At 44.5% G+C, this 22,666-nt stretch overlaps 1 protein-coding gene across 4 annotated transcripts; it reads left to right on the forward strand.

Annotated features, from left to right (window-relative positions):
• The first annotated feature begins 4,246 nt into the window (after window positions 1-4,246).
• skip (Skeletal muscle and kidney-enriched inositol phosphatase) lies at window positions 4,247-22,316 on the forward strand. 4 transcript variants are annotated; one of them, XM_045723272.1, is made up of 13 exons: window positions 4,247-4,451; window positions 5,950-6,055; window positions 8,417-8,521; window positions 8,758-8,836; window positions 13,251-13,367; window positions 13,524-13,699; window positions 13,900-14,011; window positions 14,314-14,423; window positions 19,829-20,063; window positions 20,385-20,522; window positions 20,614-20,697; window positions 20,772-20,876; window positions 21,065-22,316. In XM_045723272.1, exons 1-13 carry the CDS (start codon window positions 4,253-4,255, stop codon window positions 21,143-21,145), a joined length of 1,647 nt encoding a protein of 548 aa, XP_045579228.1. In that variant the 5' UTR covers window positions 4,247-4,252; the 3' UTR covers window positions 21,146-22,316. The 4 variants fall into 4 exon arrangements, with proteins under 4 accessions (XP_045579228.1, XP_045579227.1, XP_045579229.1 ...); XM_045723271.1 differs by having other exon boundaries at window positions 4,249-4,451; window positions 8,728-8,836; XM_045723273.1 differs by lacking the exon at window positions 4,247-4,451 and adding an exon at window positions 4,611-4,864.
• The last annotated feature ends 350 nt before the right edge of the window (window positions 22,317-22,666 follow it).

Here is a 22,666-nt window from a genome sequence, read left to right on the forward strand (position 1 = left end):
TAGCGGTGGTGCGCGCTAATAGCGTTTCAATCGGGTGACGTCACTCGCTCTGAGACCTGAAGTAGTTGTTCCCTTTGCTCTGCAAGGGCTGCGGCTTTTGTGGCGCGATGGGTAACGATGCTTTGTGGGTGTCAGTTGTTGTGTACAGAGGGTCCCTGTTTCAAGCCCAGGTTGGGGCGAGGAGAGGGACGGAAGCTATGACTGTTACACATGTTGTAACTAAAAAAGTGTTAAATAAATCAAAATATATTTGAGATTTTTCAAATAGCCTCCCTTTGCCTTGATGACCGCTTTGCACACTCTTGGCATTCTCTCAACCAGCTTCATGAGGTAGTCACCTGGAATGCATTTCAATTAACTGATGTGCCTTAAGTTCATTTGTGGAATTTCTTTCCTTCTTAATGTGTTTGAGCCAATCCGTTGTGTTGTGATAAGGTAGGGGGGTATACAGAAGATAGCCCTATTTGGTAAAAGTCCAAGTCCATATTATGGCATCAAATAAGCAAAGAGAAACGACAGTCCATTACTTTGACTGACCTTCATGTCTTAATCTAGAACATTTCAAGAACTTTGGAGTTTTTTTAAGTGCAGTCACAAGAACCATCAAGTGCTATGATGAAACTGGCTCTCACGAGGACCACCACAGGAAAGGATGACCCACAGTTACCTCTGCTGGAGGGGATAAGTTCATTAGAGTTAACTACACCTCAGATTGCAGCCCAAATAAATTCTTCAGCGTTCAAGTAACAGACACATCTCAACATCAGCTATTCAGAGGAGACTGTGTGAATCAGGCCTTCATGGTTGAATTGCTGCAAAGAAACCACTACTAAAGGACACCAATAATAAGAGACTTGCTTGGGCGAAGAAACACGAGATATGGACATTCGGTGGAGATCTGTCCTTTGGTCTGATGAGTCCAAATTTGAGATATTTGGTTCCAACCACCGTGTCTTTGTAAGACGCAGAGTAAGTGAACGGATGATCTTCGCGTGTGTGGTTCCCACCATGAAGCATGGAGGAGGTGTGATGGGGGGGGGCTTTGCTGTTGACACTGATTTATTTAGTATTCAATGCACACTTAATCAGCATGGCTACCACAGCATTCTGCAGCGATATGCCATCCTATCTGGTTTGCGCTGGGTGGGACTATCACTTGTTTTTCCACAGGACAATGACCCAACACCCCTCCAGGCTGTGTAAGGGCTATTTTACCAAGAAGGAGAGTGATGGAGTTCTGCATCAGATGACCTGGCCTCCAATCACCTGACCTCAACCCAATAGAGATGGTTTGGGATGAGTCGGACCGCAGAGTGAAGGAAAAACAGCCAACAAGTGCTCAGCATATGTGGGAACTCCTTCAAGACTGTTGGGAAAGCATTCCAGGTGAAGCTGGTTGAGAGAATGCCAAGCTTGTGCAAAGCTGTCATCAAGACAAAGGGTGGCTATTTGAAGATTCTCAAATACAAAAATATATTTTGATTTAACACTTTTTTGGTTACTACCTGATTCCATATGTTATTTTATAGTTTTGATGTCTTCACTATTATTCTACAATGTAGAAAATAGGTAAAATAAAGAAAAATCCTTGAGTGAGTAGGTGTTCTAAGGCTTTTGACCGGTGGTGTATTTCATCACTCAAAATCTTGCCAAAGCATATTTTGTAGGAGGGGTTAAAATGGATTTAAAATAATTTGACATGATTTAGATGAATTGGGTCATGAACATATGGACTTTGAAATGAAGAAGGGAGAGGTTAAACGTAGGCTGTCTGGCATAAGCTTATTCCCACACTTTACAATAACTTTGTTGCGGTGGTCTTAGGTAGTCTCCGTATAGGCTATTCCCTCCATCGCGACACTGCTGCCCAGTTGAAGAGCTTGTGATCTACATGCAGCACCATGCGCCTTCAGAAAAGCACCCATCAGCCTCAGAAGATGCTCTTCTGGAGGCATGCAGCCATAGTCATACTCTAATGTAAGTCTATTTGCCTACTAGACAAAAACTGCAGCGCATGCATGCAACTCATAATTCCAACATATTTGAACATTTTAATTCATCCTTCATTCAGTTCAGCCAGTCAGTATGTCATCCAGCCAGTCATTTGTCTGAGTTGCAATAGGAACTAAATCAAAGAGAATAGAACATATCCATTTGTTTATTGAAATCCATGTGTGTATTCAAAATGATCTACATTCTCCAGAGTTCTTTAGCTTATCGCCCTAATAATTCAATGTTTAATTTAGGCCTATCCAAATAAAAAAAACAGGCCTTCAACTTGTAGGCACTGCAATTTAGGCTATCATTTTGGGTACTGGTGTCTTGCAGAATAGTTTTATAACTCTTTTGTGTTTTAGAACTGTTTTTATTAAAGCCCTCCCCTTAAAAAGAGACCCTATCTCACATGCCTCTAAATAATTTCAAACAAAATAGTTGAAGAAGCACGTGCAGTGGCTGATAAGGAGACAGATCTGGCAATAAGAATAGGCTGTAGATAGTCTTGACCATTTGGGACCCCTTGGCTATTTCGCTCAGGACAGGTTATAGCCAAGACTTAATATTTTGTTTGTCTTATTTATTGATATGGACATAGCCTCTGTGTGATGGGGTTGTGCAAGTGGAATTCGCAAATACAACAGTCAAAATGCCTAATATAACGCCTACAGTCCGTGCTCCCAAATACTGGAAAAAGTGTGATTCACCAGGTTACATGACCACCACAGTAGCCCCACGCGGTTATAAAAATCAATTATGCAATTATTTGGCCATTAAATAACACACAGCAGCATGGATTATTTAGACAGTGGAGTAGGCCTGGCCTAAATCATATTTACTTTCTATTTTGCAGCTCAGGCGGTTATTCTAGACAAGGCTTTTCTGTGTCTTTTTAAAGTATAATTCTCTACTGATATAACGTTGTTATCGAATGCCGTTCTAACACAAGCTCTAAACTGTTATTTTGGAAATGAAACCGGAAGCTGTAAAGCAACTCTAACGTCTGGGCTACAGGTACTTGGTTGACTAGCTAACTTCGACTAGCTACGTTCGGTTCATGTCCTTTGCAGATGCCACGTTCCTGACAAAAGTTTGTTTGTATAAAAAATATCTGTACCTGAGTAAAGGGAGACGTAAAGTAAGAATGCATCTTGTAAATGTTCATTCATAGTCGTAAACATAGGGTTTGTATGTTTTACAGATCTAATTTAACAGTTCCGTTTCATGTTTCACCTATGGGTTTTCTTACGATCCTAGCAATTTACGTATGGATTTTCTTACGATCCTAACAATATGTACGTTCAACCTTTTGGCAGCTATCTGGCTCCATAGCATTTACTCAAGAATTGTGGCACTGACCGAGTTGAGTAAGAGGCGTAGTGAGAGGATTTACTCCGCCCAAAATCTGGCCATGTGAGATAAGCCCTTTTTTGTATGGAGGTCTATGCGAGAGTGTTAAATTACATGAGGCTTATTTGATAGAGTAAAAGTTTCGTAATGTTAATTCAGTTAAAAATGTACTGGTGTAAGAGGTTACACTTGGCATTTTGTCAACTTTGAGAAAAACGACTTTGTTGTGCCTGTTGTTCACACATGTACCTGCCCTCTCATTGGCTAGAATGGTCCCACTGACTTATCCTCACTCATTGAGGAAGTACTGTAGGGAAGAAGACGGAAATGTATGTTCTGTTTGAAAGTGATGGCGGGTGGGTAAAGATGAGCGTGAGGACGAATGGGCTACAGTCGTGGAAAAAGAAAGGAAACTAATTAAGTAATGTTGTGATAGAAACTAAGATATCCCTAGATTTGTTTATAGTAGGAGTTTTGGATCAATATTACCTGGGGGATTCGTTTGAAGTCGCGAAGCGCAACGTATCATGGATGCGTAGAGTGAGGTGGCATATGTGAGAGTCACAAGAGCTGATCTTATTCAGATTTTCTGTGTGTCCGCGGAACAGAAGAAGCTTGCATTCTGCCCCAAAAATATTTTTGAATGGAATGTTTTGTATATGGATTTCCAAAGCAGGGCGCCGGTCAAGGGGGTTATCTCTTGGGATGCAGATGATATACCTGAGGAAGTAGGTGAAGTGATTGGTGCAGGCTGACTGACATGTATGGTCGATGGAGTAAGGAAACCCACTTCGTCCAAATTATTGTTTTTGATAAGTCTCTCCCTTCTCATGTAAAGCTTTATGACATACCATGTAAGCGCGTATGGACACAAGCCCCTACAAAGATTTGGGCATGTATCAAGTGTATGCAGATGGGAAGAATATCATATATGTCAGCTGAGGTTATATGCTGCAGCTGTGGAGACTGCACCAGTGAATGTTTCTCGGCAATCAAGGGCTCCCGATATATTACTTGTGAAAAAGGTGGACTTCGTAGCATTTATTGCAATGGTCATAAACTTCACAGCACAAACAAAGAAGAAATCAGAGAAAATTGGAATCATTGTGAGTGCAGCAGAACGTTTTTTGGGACTGAGTTTACAGCCAAGGCATTGCATAAAATCCTGTCAAATGATGTTCTGCCCTCACAGGCCCCTGAGCCTGTGTCGGGATGTGACTCGAATTGGAATGTGTTTATTTTTTGTATGTCGTTTTTATCCATCTCTTATAATGGATATTTTTATACAGTTTACCATCCATACAGTAGGTGGGGGCATTCACCTCTAATGCTTGTTTGCGGGCTGCCATAATACCATAGAAGTAGCAGAAGAAGCGCGGCCACTCGGCTATCTTTGAGGAAGTGCATGTGCAAAACGTAAACAAAGTGTGTTGCGTAATCTCACCCAATTGTCATTTTTCGTGCAAATGTCTGTAATCCGAATGAGAGCAGGCTACGACAAAACAACAGGCATTGCCAGGTAGTAAGAACATTGTAAATGTATTATTTGTACTATATTTTAATCGGTTGTAATCCCAAACACAGATACAATAGCTAGCTAACGTTAGCTAGCTTATTTAAAGGAACGACGCTAATTGCTAGCTAATAACTGGGATAGCTAACTTTTCATCTAATGCGTAAAAACATTCCTGACGTTCAGAAATGTCAATTCAGAGAACACAATGTAACGTTGAACGTTTGCAATTCAGAGAGTGTTGTTTGCATGCAGCTACTTTACTGTAACTATCAAGCTAGTTAGCAGGGGAGTCAGGTTAGCAAATTGTCATACTTGATTAAAAGTAAAGATACCTTAATAGAAAATGACTCAAGTAAAAGTGGAAGTCACCCAGTGAAATACTACTTGAGTAAAAGTCTAAAAGTATCTGGCTTGAAATATTCTTAAGTAGCAAAAGTAAATGTTATTGCTAAAATATATTAAAGTATCAAAAGTACTAGTAAAAGTGTAAATAATGTCAAATTCCTTATATTAAGCAAACCAGACGACACCTTTTTCTTTCTTTTTTTAAGTTACGGATAACCAGTCTCCAACACCCAGACAAAATTTACAAATGAAGCATTTGTGTTTAGTGAGTCCGCCAGATCAGAAGCAGTACTAGGGATGACCTAGGGATGTTCTCTTGATAAGTGTGTGAATTTGATCTTTTTCCTCCCCTGCTAAGCATTCAAAATGTAACGACTACTTTTGGGTGTCAGGGAAAATATATGGAGTAAAAAGTACAATATTGTCATTAGGATTGTAGTTAAGTAAAAGTTGTGAAAAATATAAATAGTAAAGTACAGATACCCCCAAAAACTACTTAAGTAGTACTTTTTAAAGTATTTTTATTGAAGTACTTTACACCGCTAGAAATGACGTCATGAGCAGTGGACCCTATTTTACATTAGCTAGGAAGCTAGGGTTCCTGTCTTGACATTCAATACTTTTTTATTTTATTCAGACAACATATTGCTGTGCTTTCATATCATGAGTTTGTTGTTTGTAACATTATCATGATTCCATGAGTTTGTTGTTTGTAACGTTATCATAATTCCATGATTTTGCAGCTGGTGAGATTATGGAGAATGACGATGATACCAAAGAAGACCCCCAGTCACAAGTCAAGAACTCAGTCAGCATGGAGAAGAACTGCTGCAACGAAGACACTTTCAGGTTTGAATGTCTCCTTGTGGTCATATGAGCTCCGGCTAACAACTTTGATTAGAGAACATGTTTTGTGCATAAGGAGACACTGCACATTTAATTTGTTTACGGTCAATGGACACTGCACGCCCAGAGTCATATTCAGCAATGCAGGCAGCATAGCATTTGAACTGACAAAGAACTGCACATGGTTGGATTGTTGATTATCGGATATCTGTGCAGGCAATTCAAAAATGTCATTGTAGTGCATGCACACAGGCTTACTATTTCCTTATTAGGTCTGTATTCCCCCAGACAGAACACAGTTTAACCTCACATTGTCTGCCAGTGCCAGCACCCAATACAAAGCTGAGAGCGTAATACATTAGTATTATTGTGATTAGGGTTGCCAGTGCATTGCATTCCCACACATATTAGAGAAATATTCCACGTCACTCTTTCCAAATCAGAGGAAAGTTCAGTAAAGCAGATGATTGGGTCCCAAAGTCTACCACTGCCACTTTGTGTTTCTCTTTAAGCCTTGCTCAAAGTTTCCTCATTGTGGACTGGTGTTAAGCAAATTATTACAGACTAAGTTACATTTTCTAACATTAAGGGGTTGTTTTCACATAGTGGGTCTCATGTGGCCCCTTCTTGATTCTGCTTAGCCCGTAATCCTTCTCAGTCTACTTCAGACCCTCCAAAATTATTCTCATGTCTCTCATTCACTTCCAGAGGCTGGATTTTATGTAAGGCATCATTGCTCCGTCTAAAGTATACATGAGTCTTTAGATATGTCCTAGCTGCTCTTCTTCCACCTGTTATACCGTAAGGAATTCGAAGACAGGACCTTTGGTGAATCTGTAGCCATTTCTGTGCTTTTGTGACAGCAGGAATTCGGTATGGTCTTTCATATCAAATTCAGACTCTCACATGATGCCAAGGGGAAGTGCTGTGATGAGGGTCTCCCTTTGATGGATCTTGGAACAAGAAAGAATCGGCAAGGACATAAATCTGCAGTTGGACCACTGTAGAAGACCCTGCCTATGATCTCTGCAAATATTCAAGTATCCAAATCTCCATTAAAGGAGAAACTAGTGATCTGCAGTGAAATGTTCCCCTTGTAAACAAGGAAGAATCACCTGCCTTTCTGAACTGCTCATCGCATCAGTTTAGTCCTCCATATTTTCCTCCTCTCTTCCCGACACTGAGATTCCTTCCAGAAGATCACCCACAATGGATGAGATCCGCCGGTTGTTCAGTTCGCCCGGAGGGCACGTCCGCCCGGACAGCATAGCCAGCTCTGCCACCCAGTCCTCGGGCAGCCGCCTGCTGCTGCGCCAGCGCCTCGCCCAGCTCATGACCTGCGTGGATGACCTGGACCCCTCGCCCCAGCTCCAAGAGCAGGTGGTAGGCAGCTTGGACAACACCTTCCTCATCTGTGGTAAAAGGGCCAACCGGTTCAAGAAAGAGAACTTCAGGTGGACATGATAGGCTTTGCAGGGTTCCTTTTTTCTGTTCTCTTTGGCCTTATTTAAACTTGACTTCCACTTTCTCTGTCTTTATAACATCATATGATTTGTTTTCAATCCAAATGCATTGCATATGGTTCTTCGTTGCAAGGGTTTAGTTGATGAACACAAAGTATCGTAAGACTGGATACTAATGATTCTTCTTGACTAAAATGTCCAGCAATGACTTCTCCATTTTATTTAAATTTTGTCTGTCTTTATCTGAGTGCAGAGGGTCTGAATTGGTCGAGAAGTTAGACATGTTTTTCATGTCTTGATTTTAAGGCTTTGGACCCTTGTTTGACCAGCCTCTTGAGCTCAGAGCAGGCAGTGTGTGGCGGTCTCTTCCGTTCTGGATCGTAATCTCTGGCATGCTTATCTCTTTTGGATTTGATAACACAAAATGCCCTTTTGTTAACAGAACTGAAAGGTTATGATGTTAGAACCATAGAGATCATAAGTCAATGTTCAGTGTTCGATGTATTTCTGTGCTTAGGACATGGAAAGGGATTGGCTTAGTTCCTCGTTGAGAAGTGTTCTTCATTCACAGTATCTGAATTGATATAGGCTATGGTTAGAGATGTGAACAGGCTTTATCAACCACCACTGTCCATTCAAGACTGGCTAAACATGATGTTGTTGTGTAACTAAATAAGCTTCTGAAAGTTGCAGTCCCATTTGTCAGGCTTTTGCTCAAATGAGTTTTGTGGAAAACTGCTGTGCAAGTGAATCATGATCTGCTGTACTCTCTCTTTCTCGCTCTCGCTCCCTCTTTCTCGCTCCCTTTCCCTTTCTTGCTCCCTTTTTCTTTCCCTCTCGCTTGCTTTCCATCGCCCCCTCTCTAACCGCTCCCTCTCTTTCTCTCTCTCGATCCCTCCAGGCTTCACATGGTCACGTGGAATGTTGCTACAGCTGATCCTCCAGATGACATCAGCTCCTTGCTTCACCTGAACTCCCCAAAGCCCCCAGACCTCTACGTGATTGGGTGGGGTTGCGGAGCTACTGCATGCTGATTTGAATATTAAGACACAGTACAATGTCATGATAGGAAAATCCGTTTTTTACTGTGTAAAGTTTACAAAGTTTTTTCTAAGTGGCATGGTGAAAATGCTTCAGTAAGTTTATTTGTATAATACTAATGTCACAGGCAACAATTTTGTGTGTGTGTGTGTGTGTGTGTGTGTTTTATAGTCTCCAGGAGGTGTACTCTGCTCCTCACAGGTTCATCATAGACATGGCCGTTGAGGACTCCTGGAGCCATCTCTTCATGTCCAGCCTGGCACCACGAGGCTACCTGAAGGTACAACAGTAGGACAATATGGCTTCATAACACTAATAATACCACTCCAGCACCATAGACCGGTTTGAACTAGTTTCATGCCACCAACCTTAGTCTGAGGCAACAGAAGAATGTGCTCCCAACATAGTTTGTCCTCAGTTTATTTTTACATTTACATTTACATTTAAGTCATTTAGCAGACGCTCTTATCCAGAGCGACTTACAAATTGGTGCATTCACCTTATAATATCCAGTGGAACAACCACTTTACAATAGTGCATCTAAATCTTTTAAGGGGGGGGGTTAGAAGGATTACTTTATCCTATCCTAGGTATTCCTTAAAGAGGTGGGGTTTCAGGTGTCTCCGGAAGGTGGTGATTGACTCCGCTGTCGTGAGGGAGCTTGTTCCACCATTGGGGTGCCAGAGCAGCGAACAGTTTTGACTGGGCTGAGCGGGAACTGTGCTTCCTCAGAGGTAGGGAGGCGAGCAGGCCAGAGGTGGATGAACGCAGTGCCCTTGTTTGAGTGTAGGGCCTGATCAGAGCCTGAAGGTACGGAGGTGCCGTTTCCCTCACAGCTCCGTAGGCAAGCACCATGGTCTTGTAGCGGATGCGAGCTTCGACTGGAAGCCAGTGGAGAGAGCGGAGGAGCGGGGTGACGTGAGAGAACTTGGGAAGGTTGAACACCAGACGGGCTGCGGCGTTCTGGATGAGTTGGAGGGGTTTAATGGCACAGGCAGGGAGCCCAGCCAACAACGAGTTGCAGTAATCCAGACGGGAGATGACAAGTGCCTGGATTAGGACCTGCGCCGCTTCCTGTGTGAGGCAGGGTCGTACTCTGCGAATGTTGTAGAGCATGAACCTACAGGATCGGGTCACCGCCTTGATGTTAGTGGAGAACGACAGGGTGTTGTCCAGGGTCACGCCGAGGCTCTTAGCACTCTGGGAGGAGGACACAATGGAGTTGTCAACCGTGATGGCGAGATCATGGAACGGGCAGTCCTTCCCCGGGAGGAAGAGCAGCTCCGTCTTGCCGAGGTTCAGCTTGAGGTGGTGATCCGTCATCCACACTGATATGTCTGCCAGACATGCAGAGATGCGATTCGCCACCTGGTTGTCAGAAGGGGGAAAGGAGAAGATTAATTGTGTGTCATCTGCATAGCAATGATATGAGAGACCATCTGAGGATATGACAGAGCCAAGTGACTTGGTGTATAGCGAGAATAGGAGTGGGCCTAGAACAGAGCCCTGGGGGACACCAGTGGTGAGAGCACGTGGTGCGGAGACAGATTCTCGCCACGCCACCTGGTAGGAGCAACCTGTCAGGTAGGACGCAATCCAAGCGTGGGCCGCGCCGGAGATGCCCAGCTCGGAGAGGGTGGAGAGGAGGATCTGATGGTTCACGGTATCAAAGTGAGCAGATAGGTCTAGAAGGATGAGAGCAGAGGAGAGAGAGTTAGCTTTAGCAGTGCGGAGAGCCTCCGTGACACAGAGAAGAGCAGTCTCAGTTGAATGCCCAGTCTTGAAACCTGACTGATTAGGATCAAGAAGGTCATTCTGAGAGAGATAGCAAGAGAGCTGGCCAAGGACGGCACGTTCAAGAGTTTTGGAGAGAAAGGAAAGAAGGGATACTGGTCTGTAGTTGTTGACATCGGAGGGATCGAGTGTAGGTTTTTTCAGAAGGGGGTGCAACTCTCGCTCTCTTGAAGACGGAAGGGACGTAGCCAGCGGTCAAGAATGAGTTGATGAGCGAGGTGAGGTAGGGGAGAAGGTCTCCGGAAATGGTCTGGAGAAGAGAGGAGGGGATAGGGTCAAGTGGGCAGGTTGTTGGGCGGCCGGCCGTCACAAGACGCAAGATTTCATCTGGAGAGAGAGGGGAGAAAGAGGTCAAAGCACAGGGTAGGGCAGTGTGAGCAGGACCAGCGGTGTCGTTTGACTTAGCAAACGAGGATCGGATGTCGTCAACCTTCTTTTCAAAATGGTTGACGAAGTCATCCGCAGAGAGGGAGGAGGGGGGGGAGGGGGAGGAGGATTCAGGAGGGAGGAGAAGGTAGCAAAGAGCTTCCTAGGGTTAGGGGCAGATGCTTGGAGTTTAGAGTGGTAGAAAGTGGCTTTAGCAGCAGAGACAGAAGAGGAAAATGTAGAGAGGAGGGAGTGAAAGGATGCCAGGTCCGCAGGGAGGCGAGTTTTCCTCCATTTCCGCTCGGCTGCCCGGAGCCCGTTCTGTGAGCTCTGAGTGAGTCGTCGAGCCACGGAGCAGGAGGGGAGGACCGAGCCGGCCTGGAGGATAGGGGACAGAGGAAATCAAAGGATGCAGAGAGGGAGGAGAGGAGGGTTGAGGAGGCAGAATCAGGAGATAGGTTGGAGAAGGTTTGAGCAGAGGGAAGAGATGATAGGATGGAAGAGGAGAGAGTAGCGGGAGAGAGAGAGCGAAGGTTGGGACGGCGCAATACCATCCGAGTAGGGGCAGAGTGAGAAGTGTTGGATGAGAGGGAAAAGGATACAAGGTAGTGGTCGGAGACTTGGAGGGGAGTTGCAATGAGATTAGTGGAAGAACAGCATCTAGTAAAGATGAGGTCAAGCGTATTGCCTGCCTTGTGAGTAGGGGGGGAAGGTGAGAGGGTGAGGTCGAAAGAGGAGAGGAGTGGAAAGAAGGAGGCAGAGAGGAATGAGTCAAAGGTAGACGTGGGGAGGTTAAAGTCACCCAGAACTGTGAGAGGTGAGCCATCCTCAGGAAAGGAACTTATCAAGGCGTCAAGCTCATTGATGAACTCTCCAAGGGAACCTGGAGGGCGATAAATGATAAGGATGTTAAGCTTGAAAGGGCTGGTAACTGTGACAGCATGGAATTCAAATGAGGAGATAGACAGATGGGTCAGGGGAGAAAGAGAGAATGTCCACTTGGGAGAGATGAGGATTCCAGTGCCACCACCCCGCTGGCTCGATGCTCTAGGGGTATGCGAGAACACGTAGTCAGACGAGGAGAGAGCAGTAGGAGTAGCAGTGTTATCTGTGGTAATCCATGTTTCCGTCAGCGCCAGGAAGTCTAGGGACTGGAGGGTAGCATAGGCTGAGATGAACTCAGCCTTGTTGGCCGCAGACCGGCAGTTCCAGAGGCTGCCGGAGACCTGGAACTCCACGTGGGTCATGTGCGCTGGGACCACCAGGTTAGAGTGGCAGCGGCCACGCGGTGTGGAGCGTTTGTATGGCCTGTGCAGAGTGGAGAGAACAGGGATTGACAGACACATAGTAGACAAGCTACAGAAGAGGCTACGCTAATGCAAAGGAGATTGGACTGACAAGTGGACCACACGTCTCGAATGTTCAGAAAGTTAAGCTTACGTTGCAAAAATCTTATTGACTAAAATGATACAGTACTGCTGGCTGGTGGAGTAGGCTAGCTAGCAGTGGCTGCGTTGTTGACTTTGAACGTGTAGCTGGCTAGGTAACCTCGATAGTTTCAGTACTACACCTTGTCATGATACAAAGCAACTTTGTAGCTAGCTAGCTAACATAACACTAATCAAGACGTTCCTTGTATGTATTTAGTTTCTACAATGCTGCTCGTCGGTAATAGTTGGCTGGGTTAGGAAAAATGGCGTCGCGGGGGACGGAAATAGCTGGCTAGCTGACCTCGATGGCTGGCTAGCTAACCTCGGTAATTACTAAACTACACAATTATCAAGCTATGACAAAGACAACTAAGTAGCTAGCTAGCTAACACTACACTAGTCAAATCGTTCCGTTGTAAAGTATTAGTATCTACAGCGCTGCTAGTCGGTAACGGTTGGCTAGCTAGCAGTGGGTTAATGATGACTAGGTGTGTTGACTAAGTCTGGCGCCGCGTCGCGGCTGGCTAGCTCACCTCGATAATTACTCAAACTACACAACTATCTTAGATACAGAGACAGCAAAGACAACTATGTAGCTGGCTAACTAACACTAATACCACACTAATCAAGTCGTTACGTTGTAATGTAATAGTTTCTACAGTGCTGCTAGTCGGTAGAAGTTGGCTAGCTAGCAGTGATGACTAGCTAGCTAGCAGCTAGGAGTGTTGACTACGTTAGGAGGACGAAGATAGCTAGCCTCGATAATTACTCAATTACTCTAAAACTACACAATTATCTTTGATACAAAGACGGCTATGTAGCTAGCTAAGAAGAATTGCTCAGATCAAACAAATCAAGCCGTTGTAATGTAGTGAAGTGTAATATTACCTGTGGAGCGAAGAGTAGTGCGACTGCTCGCTCCAAACCGGAAGTCACTGATTTTCACCTCGTCTTTCAAAGTAATATCATTTGCTTCTTGTGTGCCACTCTGCTTCCACACTTCTGATTCTGCCTTTTTGTCTTTCTCCAGGATACTTAAAGAGCCTGAAAATAGCCCAGGTTTAGATGAAGCGATCTCAGGGTGTCTGGTATCTTGTGTTGCAGGTGTCCTCCATCCGCATGCAGGGCCTCCTACTGCTGTTCTTCTCCAAACTGGCCCACGTTCCATTCATTAGAGACATCCAGGACACCTACTCTCGCACAGGCGTTTCCGGCTACTGGGTAAGATCAGGCTCAATGGATGTTATTATGACAGCTTTATAGAGAGTGTTAGAATGCACTAAAAGTGTCATAAATGCACCTATAAGGCATTGGGTTTGAGCCTCACATAAAAAAGGGCTTTTCATCAATTTGATTGATTGACCTTGCGCCCAACAGGGGAATAAAGGCGGGGTGTCCATCCGCCTGTCTTTCTACGGCCACATGCTCTGCTTCCTCAACTGCCACCTGGCGGCACACATGCAGTACGCCTCGCAGCGCGTCGACGAGTTCGAGTACATCCTAAACACACAGACCTTCGACCCCAAAAAGACACCGCAAATCCTCGACCACAAGTCAGTATACATTAAAAGCAGTTGAGTGTGTGTTTTCCTATATTCACACAGTTGCTGCTTCGGTATTATAAATGGAGGAGCTTGACATCTGCTTGTAATGTGATTTTAAGTACTACTGTGCTCTCTCTGTGTTGAATGTTCACATTGGCCCCTCTCTCTCTCTCTCTCATTCCCTCTCTCTCTCATTCCCTCTCTCTCAGGCTGGTCTTTTGGTTTGGGGATTTGAACTTCCGCATCCAAGATCACGGCATGCATTTTTTGCGCAACTGCATCACCAGCCATAAGTTCAACTTGTTATGGAGCAAAGACCAGGTCAGACTCATGAGAGATGCATTTGTTTTGCTCTATCTTGAACCATACTATACATAGATTTGACAAGATTGGAAAAGGGACCGTGGCTTTTCATTTTACACGCGTACAGTTAGCCGTCTTGTTTTCATGCATGTAAGACATGGGATGTACAAATGGCACCCTGTTCGCTTCATTGTGCACTACTTTTGACCGGGGCCCATAGGGCTCTGATCCAAAAGAAGTGCAAGTAGTGCACTATAAAGGGAATAGGGTGCTATTTGGGATGCTGTAATGAATGCTTTTGTTGTCATTCCGTGTATCAGCTGACCATGATGAAGAAGAAGGAGGCTCTCCTGCAGGAGTTTGACGAGGGACCTCTGGACTTTCAACCAACCTACAAATTCGACAGGTTCTCTGACTGCTATGACAGCAGGTAATGGCTGACGTGCAATCACAGGCATATGGGAACACTCGCACACATATCGAGTTATGTGTGCACAGACAGTCACTGATACACGCACACTTTCTCTCCTGATGTGTATTACTCTTTGGCTCTATCTTTTCTGCTTGCTTTTACTGAGCTGACTCCTGCTCTCCTTACAAGACACCATTTTTAAAATGCTCAACTCTGCTCTCTTTAGACTTCACAGGCCCCACGGGACATGGCTTGGTTTCCAGTAAGCTGCTAAAAACTCCCCCCTAATCCCCCTTAAGCAGTATTCTGCTCCTACACAATAAGCCCACTAAAACGGTTGCAAGGCAGTGATGGATAGATTTTTGCAATGGAAAGTCAAAATGCCTCTCTCTCCCACAAAATGGTGCCTACAGAACCCCAGACCTTGCTCTTTCTTTGTGTGTGTGTGTGTGTGTGTGTGTGCGTGTGCGTGCGTGCGCTTCTGGGGTTTTCTGCTGATGTGAATGCTGTGATAAATACCATAGTTGTCTACAGCTAACACAGTTGTCTCTAACAGTACATACGGTATATCAAAGTCGCTTTATTCTCCATATGAAGCCATGGAAAATTCCATTGAAGCGTATCAGCATTGTGCGGAGGTGGCTGCCATTCTCAGTGGACACAGTGTTCAGGATTTGTTAAGCCTAATTCATTTAACTCCCACAATACCATTCGCACTCATACGGAGAGAGAGAGCAGCTTTGCTAGCTGACTGTACCATTGCCTCTGTGTGGGCGTCAGCAGCTGTTTGTAGCGGGCATGGTTACTAGCTATATACAGCACAACCTCCTTTCCTGCTGCTTGGGTTGTTCACTATATAGTTGTAACGAATCGCTATATGCAGAGCATTCGGAAAAGTATTCAGACCCCTTGACTTTTTCCACATTTTGTTATGTTACAGCCTTATTCTAAAATGGATTCAATTGTTTTTTTCCCCCCTCATCAATCTACACACAATACCCCCATAATGACAAAGCAAAAACAGGTTTTTATAAATTTTTGCAAATTTATAAAATAAATAAAACATATCACATTTACATAAGTATTCAGATCCTTTACTCAATACTTTGAAGTACCTTTGGCAGAGATTACAGTCTTGAGTCTTCTTGAGTATGATGCTACAAGCTTGGCATACCTGTATTTCGGGAGTTTCTCCCATTCTTCTCTGCAAAATATATATATATACATACATACACACACACAGTGCATTCGGAAAGTATTCAGACCCCTTGATTTTTCCACATTTTGTTATGTTACAGCCTTATTCTAAAATGTATTAAATCGTTTTTTCCCCTCATCAATCTACACACAATAACCCGTAATGAAAAAGCAAAAACAGGATTTTATAAATGTTTGCTAATTTATAATTAACATTTACATAAGTATTCAGACCCTTTACTCAGTACTCAGCGCCTTTGGCAGCAATTACAGCCCCGAGTCTTCTTGGGTATGACGCTAGAAGCTTGACACACCTGTATTTGGGGAGTTTCTCCCATTCTTCTCTGCAGATCCTCTCAAGCTCTGTCAGGTTGGATGGGGAGCGTCGCTGCACAGCTATTTTCAGGTCTCTCCAGAGATGTTAGATCGGGTTCAAGTCCGGGCTCTGGCTGGGCCACTCAAGGGTATTCAGACTTTAAAAAAAAAAAATGTTACCCCTTTTTTCTGCCCAATTTCGTGGTATCCAATTGGTAGTAGTTACAGTCTTGTCTCATCGCTGCAACTCCCGTACGGACTCGGGAGAGGCGAAGGTCGAGAGTCATGCGTCCTCGGAAACACAAGCCAACCAAGCCGCACTGCTTCTTGACACAACGCACATCCAACCCGGAAGCCAGCCGCACCAATGTGTCGGAGGAAACACCGTACACCTGGCGACCTGGACAGCGTGCACTGCGCCCGGCCCGCCACAGGAGTCACACGTGCGCGATGAGACAAGGACATCCCTGCCGGCCAAACCCTCCCTAACCCGGACGACGCTGGGCCAATTGTGCGTCGCCCCATGGACCTCCCGGTCGCGGCCGGCTGCGACAGAACCTGGGCTCGAACCCAGAATCTCTGGTGGCACAGCTAGCACTGCGATGTAGTGCCTTAGACCACTGCGCCACCCGGGAGGCTCGACATTCATAGACTTGCCCCGAAGCCACTCTTGCGTTGTCTTGGCTGTGTGCTTCGGGTCGTTGTCCTGTTGGAAGGTGAACCTTCGCCCCAGTCTGAGGTCCTGAGCGCTCTGGATCAGGTTTTCATCAAGTATCTCTCTGTACTTTGCTCCGTTCATCTTTCCCTCGATCCTGACTAGTCTCCCAGTCCCTGCCGCTGAAAAACATCACCACAGCATGATGCTGCCACCATGCTTCACCATAGAGATGATGCCATGTTTCCTCCATACGTGACGCTTGGCATTCAGGCCAAAGAGTTCAATCTTGGTTTCATCAGACCAGATATTCTTGTTTGTCATGGTCTGAGAGTCCTTTAGGTTCCTTTTGTCAAACTCCAAGCAGGCTGTCATGTGCATTTTACTAAGGAGTGGCCGTCTGGCCACTACCATAAAGGCCTGATTGGTGGAGTGCTGCAGAGATGGTTCAAAACTTCTTCCATTTAAGAATGATGGAGGCCACTGTGTTCTTGGTGAACATCAATGCTGCAGACATATTTTGGTACCCTTCCCCAGATCTGTGCCTCGACACAATCCTTTCTCTGAGCTCTACGGACAATTCCTGCCACCTCATGGCGTTGTTTTTGCTCTGACATACACTGGGAAACTGTGGGACCTTATATAGACAGGTGTGAGCCTTTCCAAATCATGTCCAATCAATTGAATTTACCACAGGTGGATGCTAATCAAGTTGTAGAAACATCTCAAGGATGATCAATGGAAACAGGATGCACCTGAGCTCAATTTTGAGTCTCATAGCAAAGGGTCCGAATACTTATTTAAACCATGTACACTGCTCAAAAAAATAAAGGGAACACTTAAACAACACAATGTAAGTCCTAGTCAATTACACTTTTGTGAAATCAAACTGTCCACTTAGGAAGCAACACTGATTGACAATACATTTCACATGCTGTTGTGCAAATGGAATAGACAACAGGTGGAAATTATAGGCAATTAGCAAGACACCCCCAATAAAGGAGTGGTTCTGCAGGTGGGGACCAGAGACCACTTCTCAGTTCCTATGCTTCCTGGCTGATGTTTTGGTCACTTTTGAATGCTGGCGGTGCTTTCACTCTAGTGGTAGCATGAGACGGCGTCTACAACCCACACAAGTGGCTCAGGTAGTGCAGCTCATCCAGGATGGCACACCAATGCGAGCTGTGGCAAGAAGGTTTGCTGTGTCTGTCAGCGTAGTGTCCAGAGCATGGAGGCGCTACCAGGAGACAGGCCAGTACATCAGGAGACGTGGAGGAGGCCGTAGGAGGGAAACAACCCAGCAACAAGACCGCTACCTCTGCCTTTGTGCAAGGAGGAGCAGGAGAAGCACTGCCAGAGCCCTGCAAAATGACCTCCAGCAGGCCACAAATGTGCATGTGTCTGCTCAAACGGTCAGAAACAGACTCCATGAGGGTGGTATGAGGGCCCGACATCCACAGGTGGGGGTTGTGCTTACAGCCCAACACCGTGCAGGACGTTTGGCATTTGCCAGAGAACACCAAGATTGGCAAATTCGCCACTGGCGCCCTGTGCTCTTCACAGATGAAAGCAGGTTCACACTGAGCACGTGACAGACGTGACAGAGTCTGGAGACGCCGTGGAGAACGTTCTGCTGCCCGCAACATCCTCCAGCATGACCGGTTTGGCGGTGGGTCAGTCATGGTGTGGGGTGGCATTTCTTTGGGGGGCCACACAGCCCTCCATGGGCTCGCCAGAGGTAGCCTGACTGCCATTAGGTACCGAGATGAGATCCTCAGACCCCTTGTGAGACCATATGCTGGTGCGGTTGGCCCTGGGTTCCTCCTAATGCAAGACAATGCTAGACCTCATGTGGCTGGAGTGTGTCAGCAGTTCCTGCAAGAGGAAGGCATTGATGCTAAGGACTGGCCCGCCCGTTCCCCAGACCTGAATCCAATTGAGCACATCTGGGACATCATGTCTCGCTACATCCACCAACGCCACGTTGCACCAGACTGTCCAGGAGTTGGCGGATGCTTTAGTCCAGGTCTGGGAGGAGATCCCTCAGGAGACCATCCGCCACCTCATCAGGAGCATGCCCAGGCGTTGTAGGGAGGTCATACAGGCACGTGGAGGCCACACACACTACTGAACCTCATTTTGACTTGTTTTAAGGACATTACATCAAAGTTGGATCAGCCTGTAGTGTGGTTTTACACTTTAATTTTGAGTGTGACTCCAAATCCAGACCTCCATGGGTTGATAAATTGGATTTCCATTGATTATTTTTGTGTGATTTTGTTGTCAGCACATTCAACTATGTAAAGAAAAAAGAATTTAATAAGATTATTTCTTTCATTCAGATCTAGGATGTGTTGTTTAAGTGTTCCCTTTATTTTTTTGAGCAGTAGATTTCTGTTTTATTTTTTATACATTTGCAAAAATGTCTAAAACCGTCTTTTCGCTTTGTCATAATTGGGGTATTGTGTGTGTATATTCATGAGGAAAACGATACATTTGATCAATTTTAGAATAAGGCTGTAACGTAACAAAGTGTGTAAAACGTAAAGGGGTCTGAATACTTTCCAATGCACTGTAGCTGTACAGTATGTATTCCTGTATGTGTGCACGTGTTTGTGTGCGTCAGTGTCGTTACTTACGGTCTCCACCGCTGTGCACTAATCAGGACAATAGAGAGGGCACTCGCTGTATGAGTCACCCAGTGAGACAGAATGGAAAACTAATCTGCTATTAATGAGGAATATGAAAGGATACACTGCGGAATCTGATCCATCATGTAGAGCAGACTGAAATAACACAGAGATGGAGGAAACGCTAAAGAAATCCAGCTACCTTATGAGATTACTCATCATACTTTCTGCATCTCTAACACACTCTGTCATTCTCTCACAGGCTTTGTTCAAATATCCATACTAGCAGACTACTAGAATTATTCAATGTATTGGGCATACATTCTAAGTGACATACTAGTTCATTTGGAACTCAGTCTTTCTGTTTCTCTACATCTTGTTTGTCTCTCACTAAATCTCTTCGCTTGTCCGTTTGCCGGGTCCTCTCCATCTCTCCCATTCTGACTTAATCACTCTCTCTCTCTCTCACTCTCTCACTCTCTCACTCTCTCACTCTCACACTCTCTCACTCTCTCTCACTCTCTCTCACTCTCTCACTCTCTCACACTCTCTCACTCTCTCTCACTCTCTCTCTCACTCTCACTAAATCCGTGTCTCTTCTCTCGTCCGTCTGTCTGTCTGCCCAGTGGTAAGATGCGTAAGCCGGCCTGGACAGACCGGATCCTGTGGAGGGTGAAGCCAAAAGAGCCACCCCCAGAGGAGGACGAGGACAGGGACTCTGGTCTGGATGAGAAGAACACCAAGAAGAAGCAGGAGGAGGAGGAAGAGTTCCCTCTGAAACTCAAGCAGGATTCGTACACCAGCAACATGGAGTACGGCGTCAGCGACCACAAGCCTGTCATCGGCATCTTTACCTTGGAGGTGGCTGAGGCAGCGGCATTTCCCATTCCCGCATCTGAGACCGTATGAGTAGCAGTGCTGATCTAAAATCAGTTCCTTCCTGTCCATATAATGTTATTCATTATGATCTAAGAGGCGACACTTCCTGACCCAAGATCAGCACTTCTAATCTGAGGCGCTTTTTGAATACAGGCCCTGATCTGCTTTTCCAATGTGACTCTTTATAACGATACCGTATGATGCAAATATACTGCTTTATACTCCTTCACCCTCTAGCCAATCGTGACTACCTCTTCCCTCCATATTCTCTGCCATTCCCTCCTGTCTATCCCCACACTGTAGTTGAGGAAGATGTACGAGACGCCGTTGGTGCGCGTGTGTGCCGAGGGTGAATGGAGCGCTGACTTTGACGCCATAGTGATCTACAGCCCCCTTGAGCCCTTCCCTTCTAGCGCCTGGGACTGGATAGGCCTCTACAAGGTCAGAGTCGACTTAACCCTCTGATGTTCTTTTCAATCATAGAAGTATAGTCGACGTGTCGTTTTTACAGGTGTGTGTGTGTGTGTTGCAGGTGGGATTCAGGAGTGTTTCGGACTACATTACCTACACCTGGGTGAAGGATGATGAGGTCTCGTTTAATGACGAGCTCACCCAGGTAATATGACTGCGTGCGTGTCTTTTGTGTTTTATGACATGGAGATGCCTGAATATGTTTCTGTGTTTACCCAGGTCTATGTGAGCAAGGATGAGATTCCGGTGCTGGGAGGGGAGTGCGTGCTCTGCTATTACTGCAGTACGCTCCAATGCATTGTGGGTATTAGCTCACCCTTTAAGGTAAGTGCAGGTTTACTGTAAGCCACCAAGAACAGTCCAGACATAGAGAATATACATACGCACACTCATGCATTCACATACATTTTAGTTTTCTGGATGCAGGTTCAGCCTGGTCCTAGACTGGACTAAAAATATTGGAGATTCTCCATTTGAAGTTTGAATGTAGAAATGTCTCCGTCTGATTTTAGGTACAAGAGTCCAAAGTGGCCGTTGAGGAAGGTCTAGCGCCGGAGAACATCGACGGCCTTGAAAAGGCCACAGCCAGTTAGGACCTGTGAGTGGACCAGACTTTATTGCTGGACCAAACATGCCCACTAACACTGTCTGTCCGTCTATGCTGTTACACATCTGCCCTTGTTGACCTTTGGTGGCCTGTCTGCAAGCTGCGGTGCTGCTGAAGTCATGGAATGTTACTTAACTATAGGCCAGTGCACTTTGTTTTTAATGAATCAGAACTGTTTCTGTCTTGTTCTCCACTGCCAGTTGTGGCAGCAACAGTAACCTACGTGTTTATTTCAGTTCTGTTCAGATGTTGATCCCGCTTTTAAAATCAGTCGCAGAGAGATATTGGCAGCGTCGTTTTCAGAAAGGTTGTGTTTTTGTTCAGTGTATTTATGTAGTTTTGTGTGTTTTGTCTCTGGATTGATACAGAACACGTGACATTGTCAGATGTTCCAGGTAGGTTGTACAGAAGTTAAACAGTAACCTCAGAGTCGTGGCTGTTTCACTTGAAAATTTGACCAATCATTTAATGGTATTGTTAATGCATGAATATGACATTGTTTTAAATAATGGTTCATACATTTACATTTTCCCTTTGCAAACTTAGTCCTCTGCTAACAAAACGCTTTGTGCTATGCCATTCCGAGAAATATATCGCACAATTTGTTCTTGTCCACATTCATGACCATGTCCTTTTTCTAGATGTGCGTAAAGGTTACTGGTTTAGGTATTTATTGAAGTCATTTTGGTTGAAGTAAGTGTGATCGGGGATGGAAAGTTATCTAAGAAAACAGTGGATTCAACAAGTGCCTCAATGTTAACAACCAGTAAATAACTGTTGGATGCTTTAGTACAAAACTATGGAATTCCTATTTGATTATTTATTGGTGCGTTTGAAAATGATTATATTGTTCTTATTCTTAAAAAATAAAATATGCAAGTCTTTCTTGTTCTGTATGCATCAACATTTTAATCTATAGAACTTGTACTTTTCTTTGACCAATTTCAGCATAAGCGAGACCTGTTCAAATGTCTTTATTTGCTTATTGAAAACGCTTGTACATTGACTTGTAAAGATTACTCAAGCCACTTCATTCTGTTTTTACAGTATATTGAAAATTAGGAGTGCTCTATTTTCTCAGTAACGTGATAAATGAATGAAAACAAATGTTATACTGTAACCTATTTAAAGCTTAAATAAAAAATTCTAAATGATGATACCTGTCATTTATCACTAGTCTGGAATAGAAATACAATAAGTCATTTTTAAACCTTTGATACAATGTAGTCTACACTGTTTTTATGTTATTGTAATAAGATGATTGTTTACTTTAATCTACAAACTGTCTTAGCTGGAAACGAGAACTATACATTTAATATAAAAATAAAGCTTTTTTAAAACATTAACGGGTATTTAGAAGATTTATGCTAGGATAATAATAATAATAACAGACATTAGGAACAACAATTCACAACAGTCTCTGAACATCAAAATGATCAAGTATTTTAAACCAGTCAACTGATTTACACTTTAGTCAAAGAGAGAAAAATATAAAAGCAAATAGTTC

This window comes from Salmo salar, chromosome ssa09 (genome assembly GCF_905237065.1).
Source record: "Salmo salar chromosome ssa09, Ssal_v3.1, whole genome shotgun sequence".
Classification (NCBI taxonomy): Eukaryota; Metazoa; Chordata; class Actinopteri; order Salmoniformes; family Salmonidae; genus Salmo; species Salmo salar.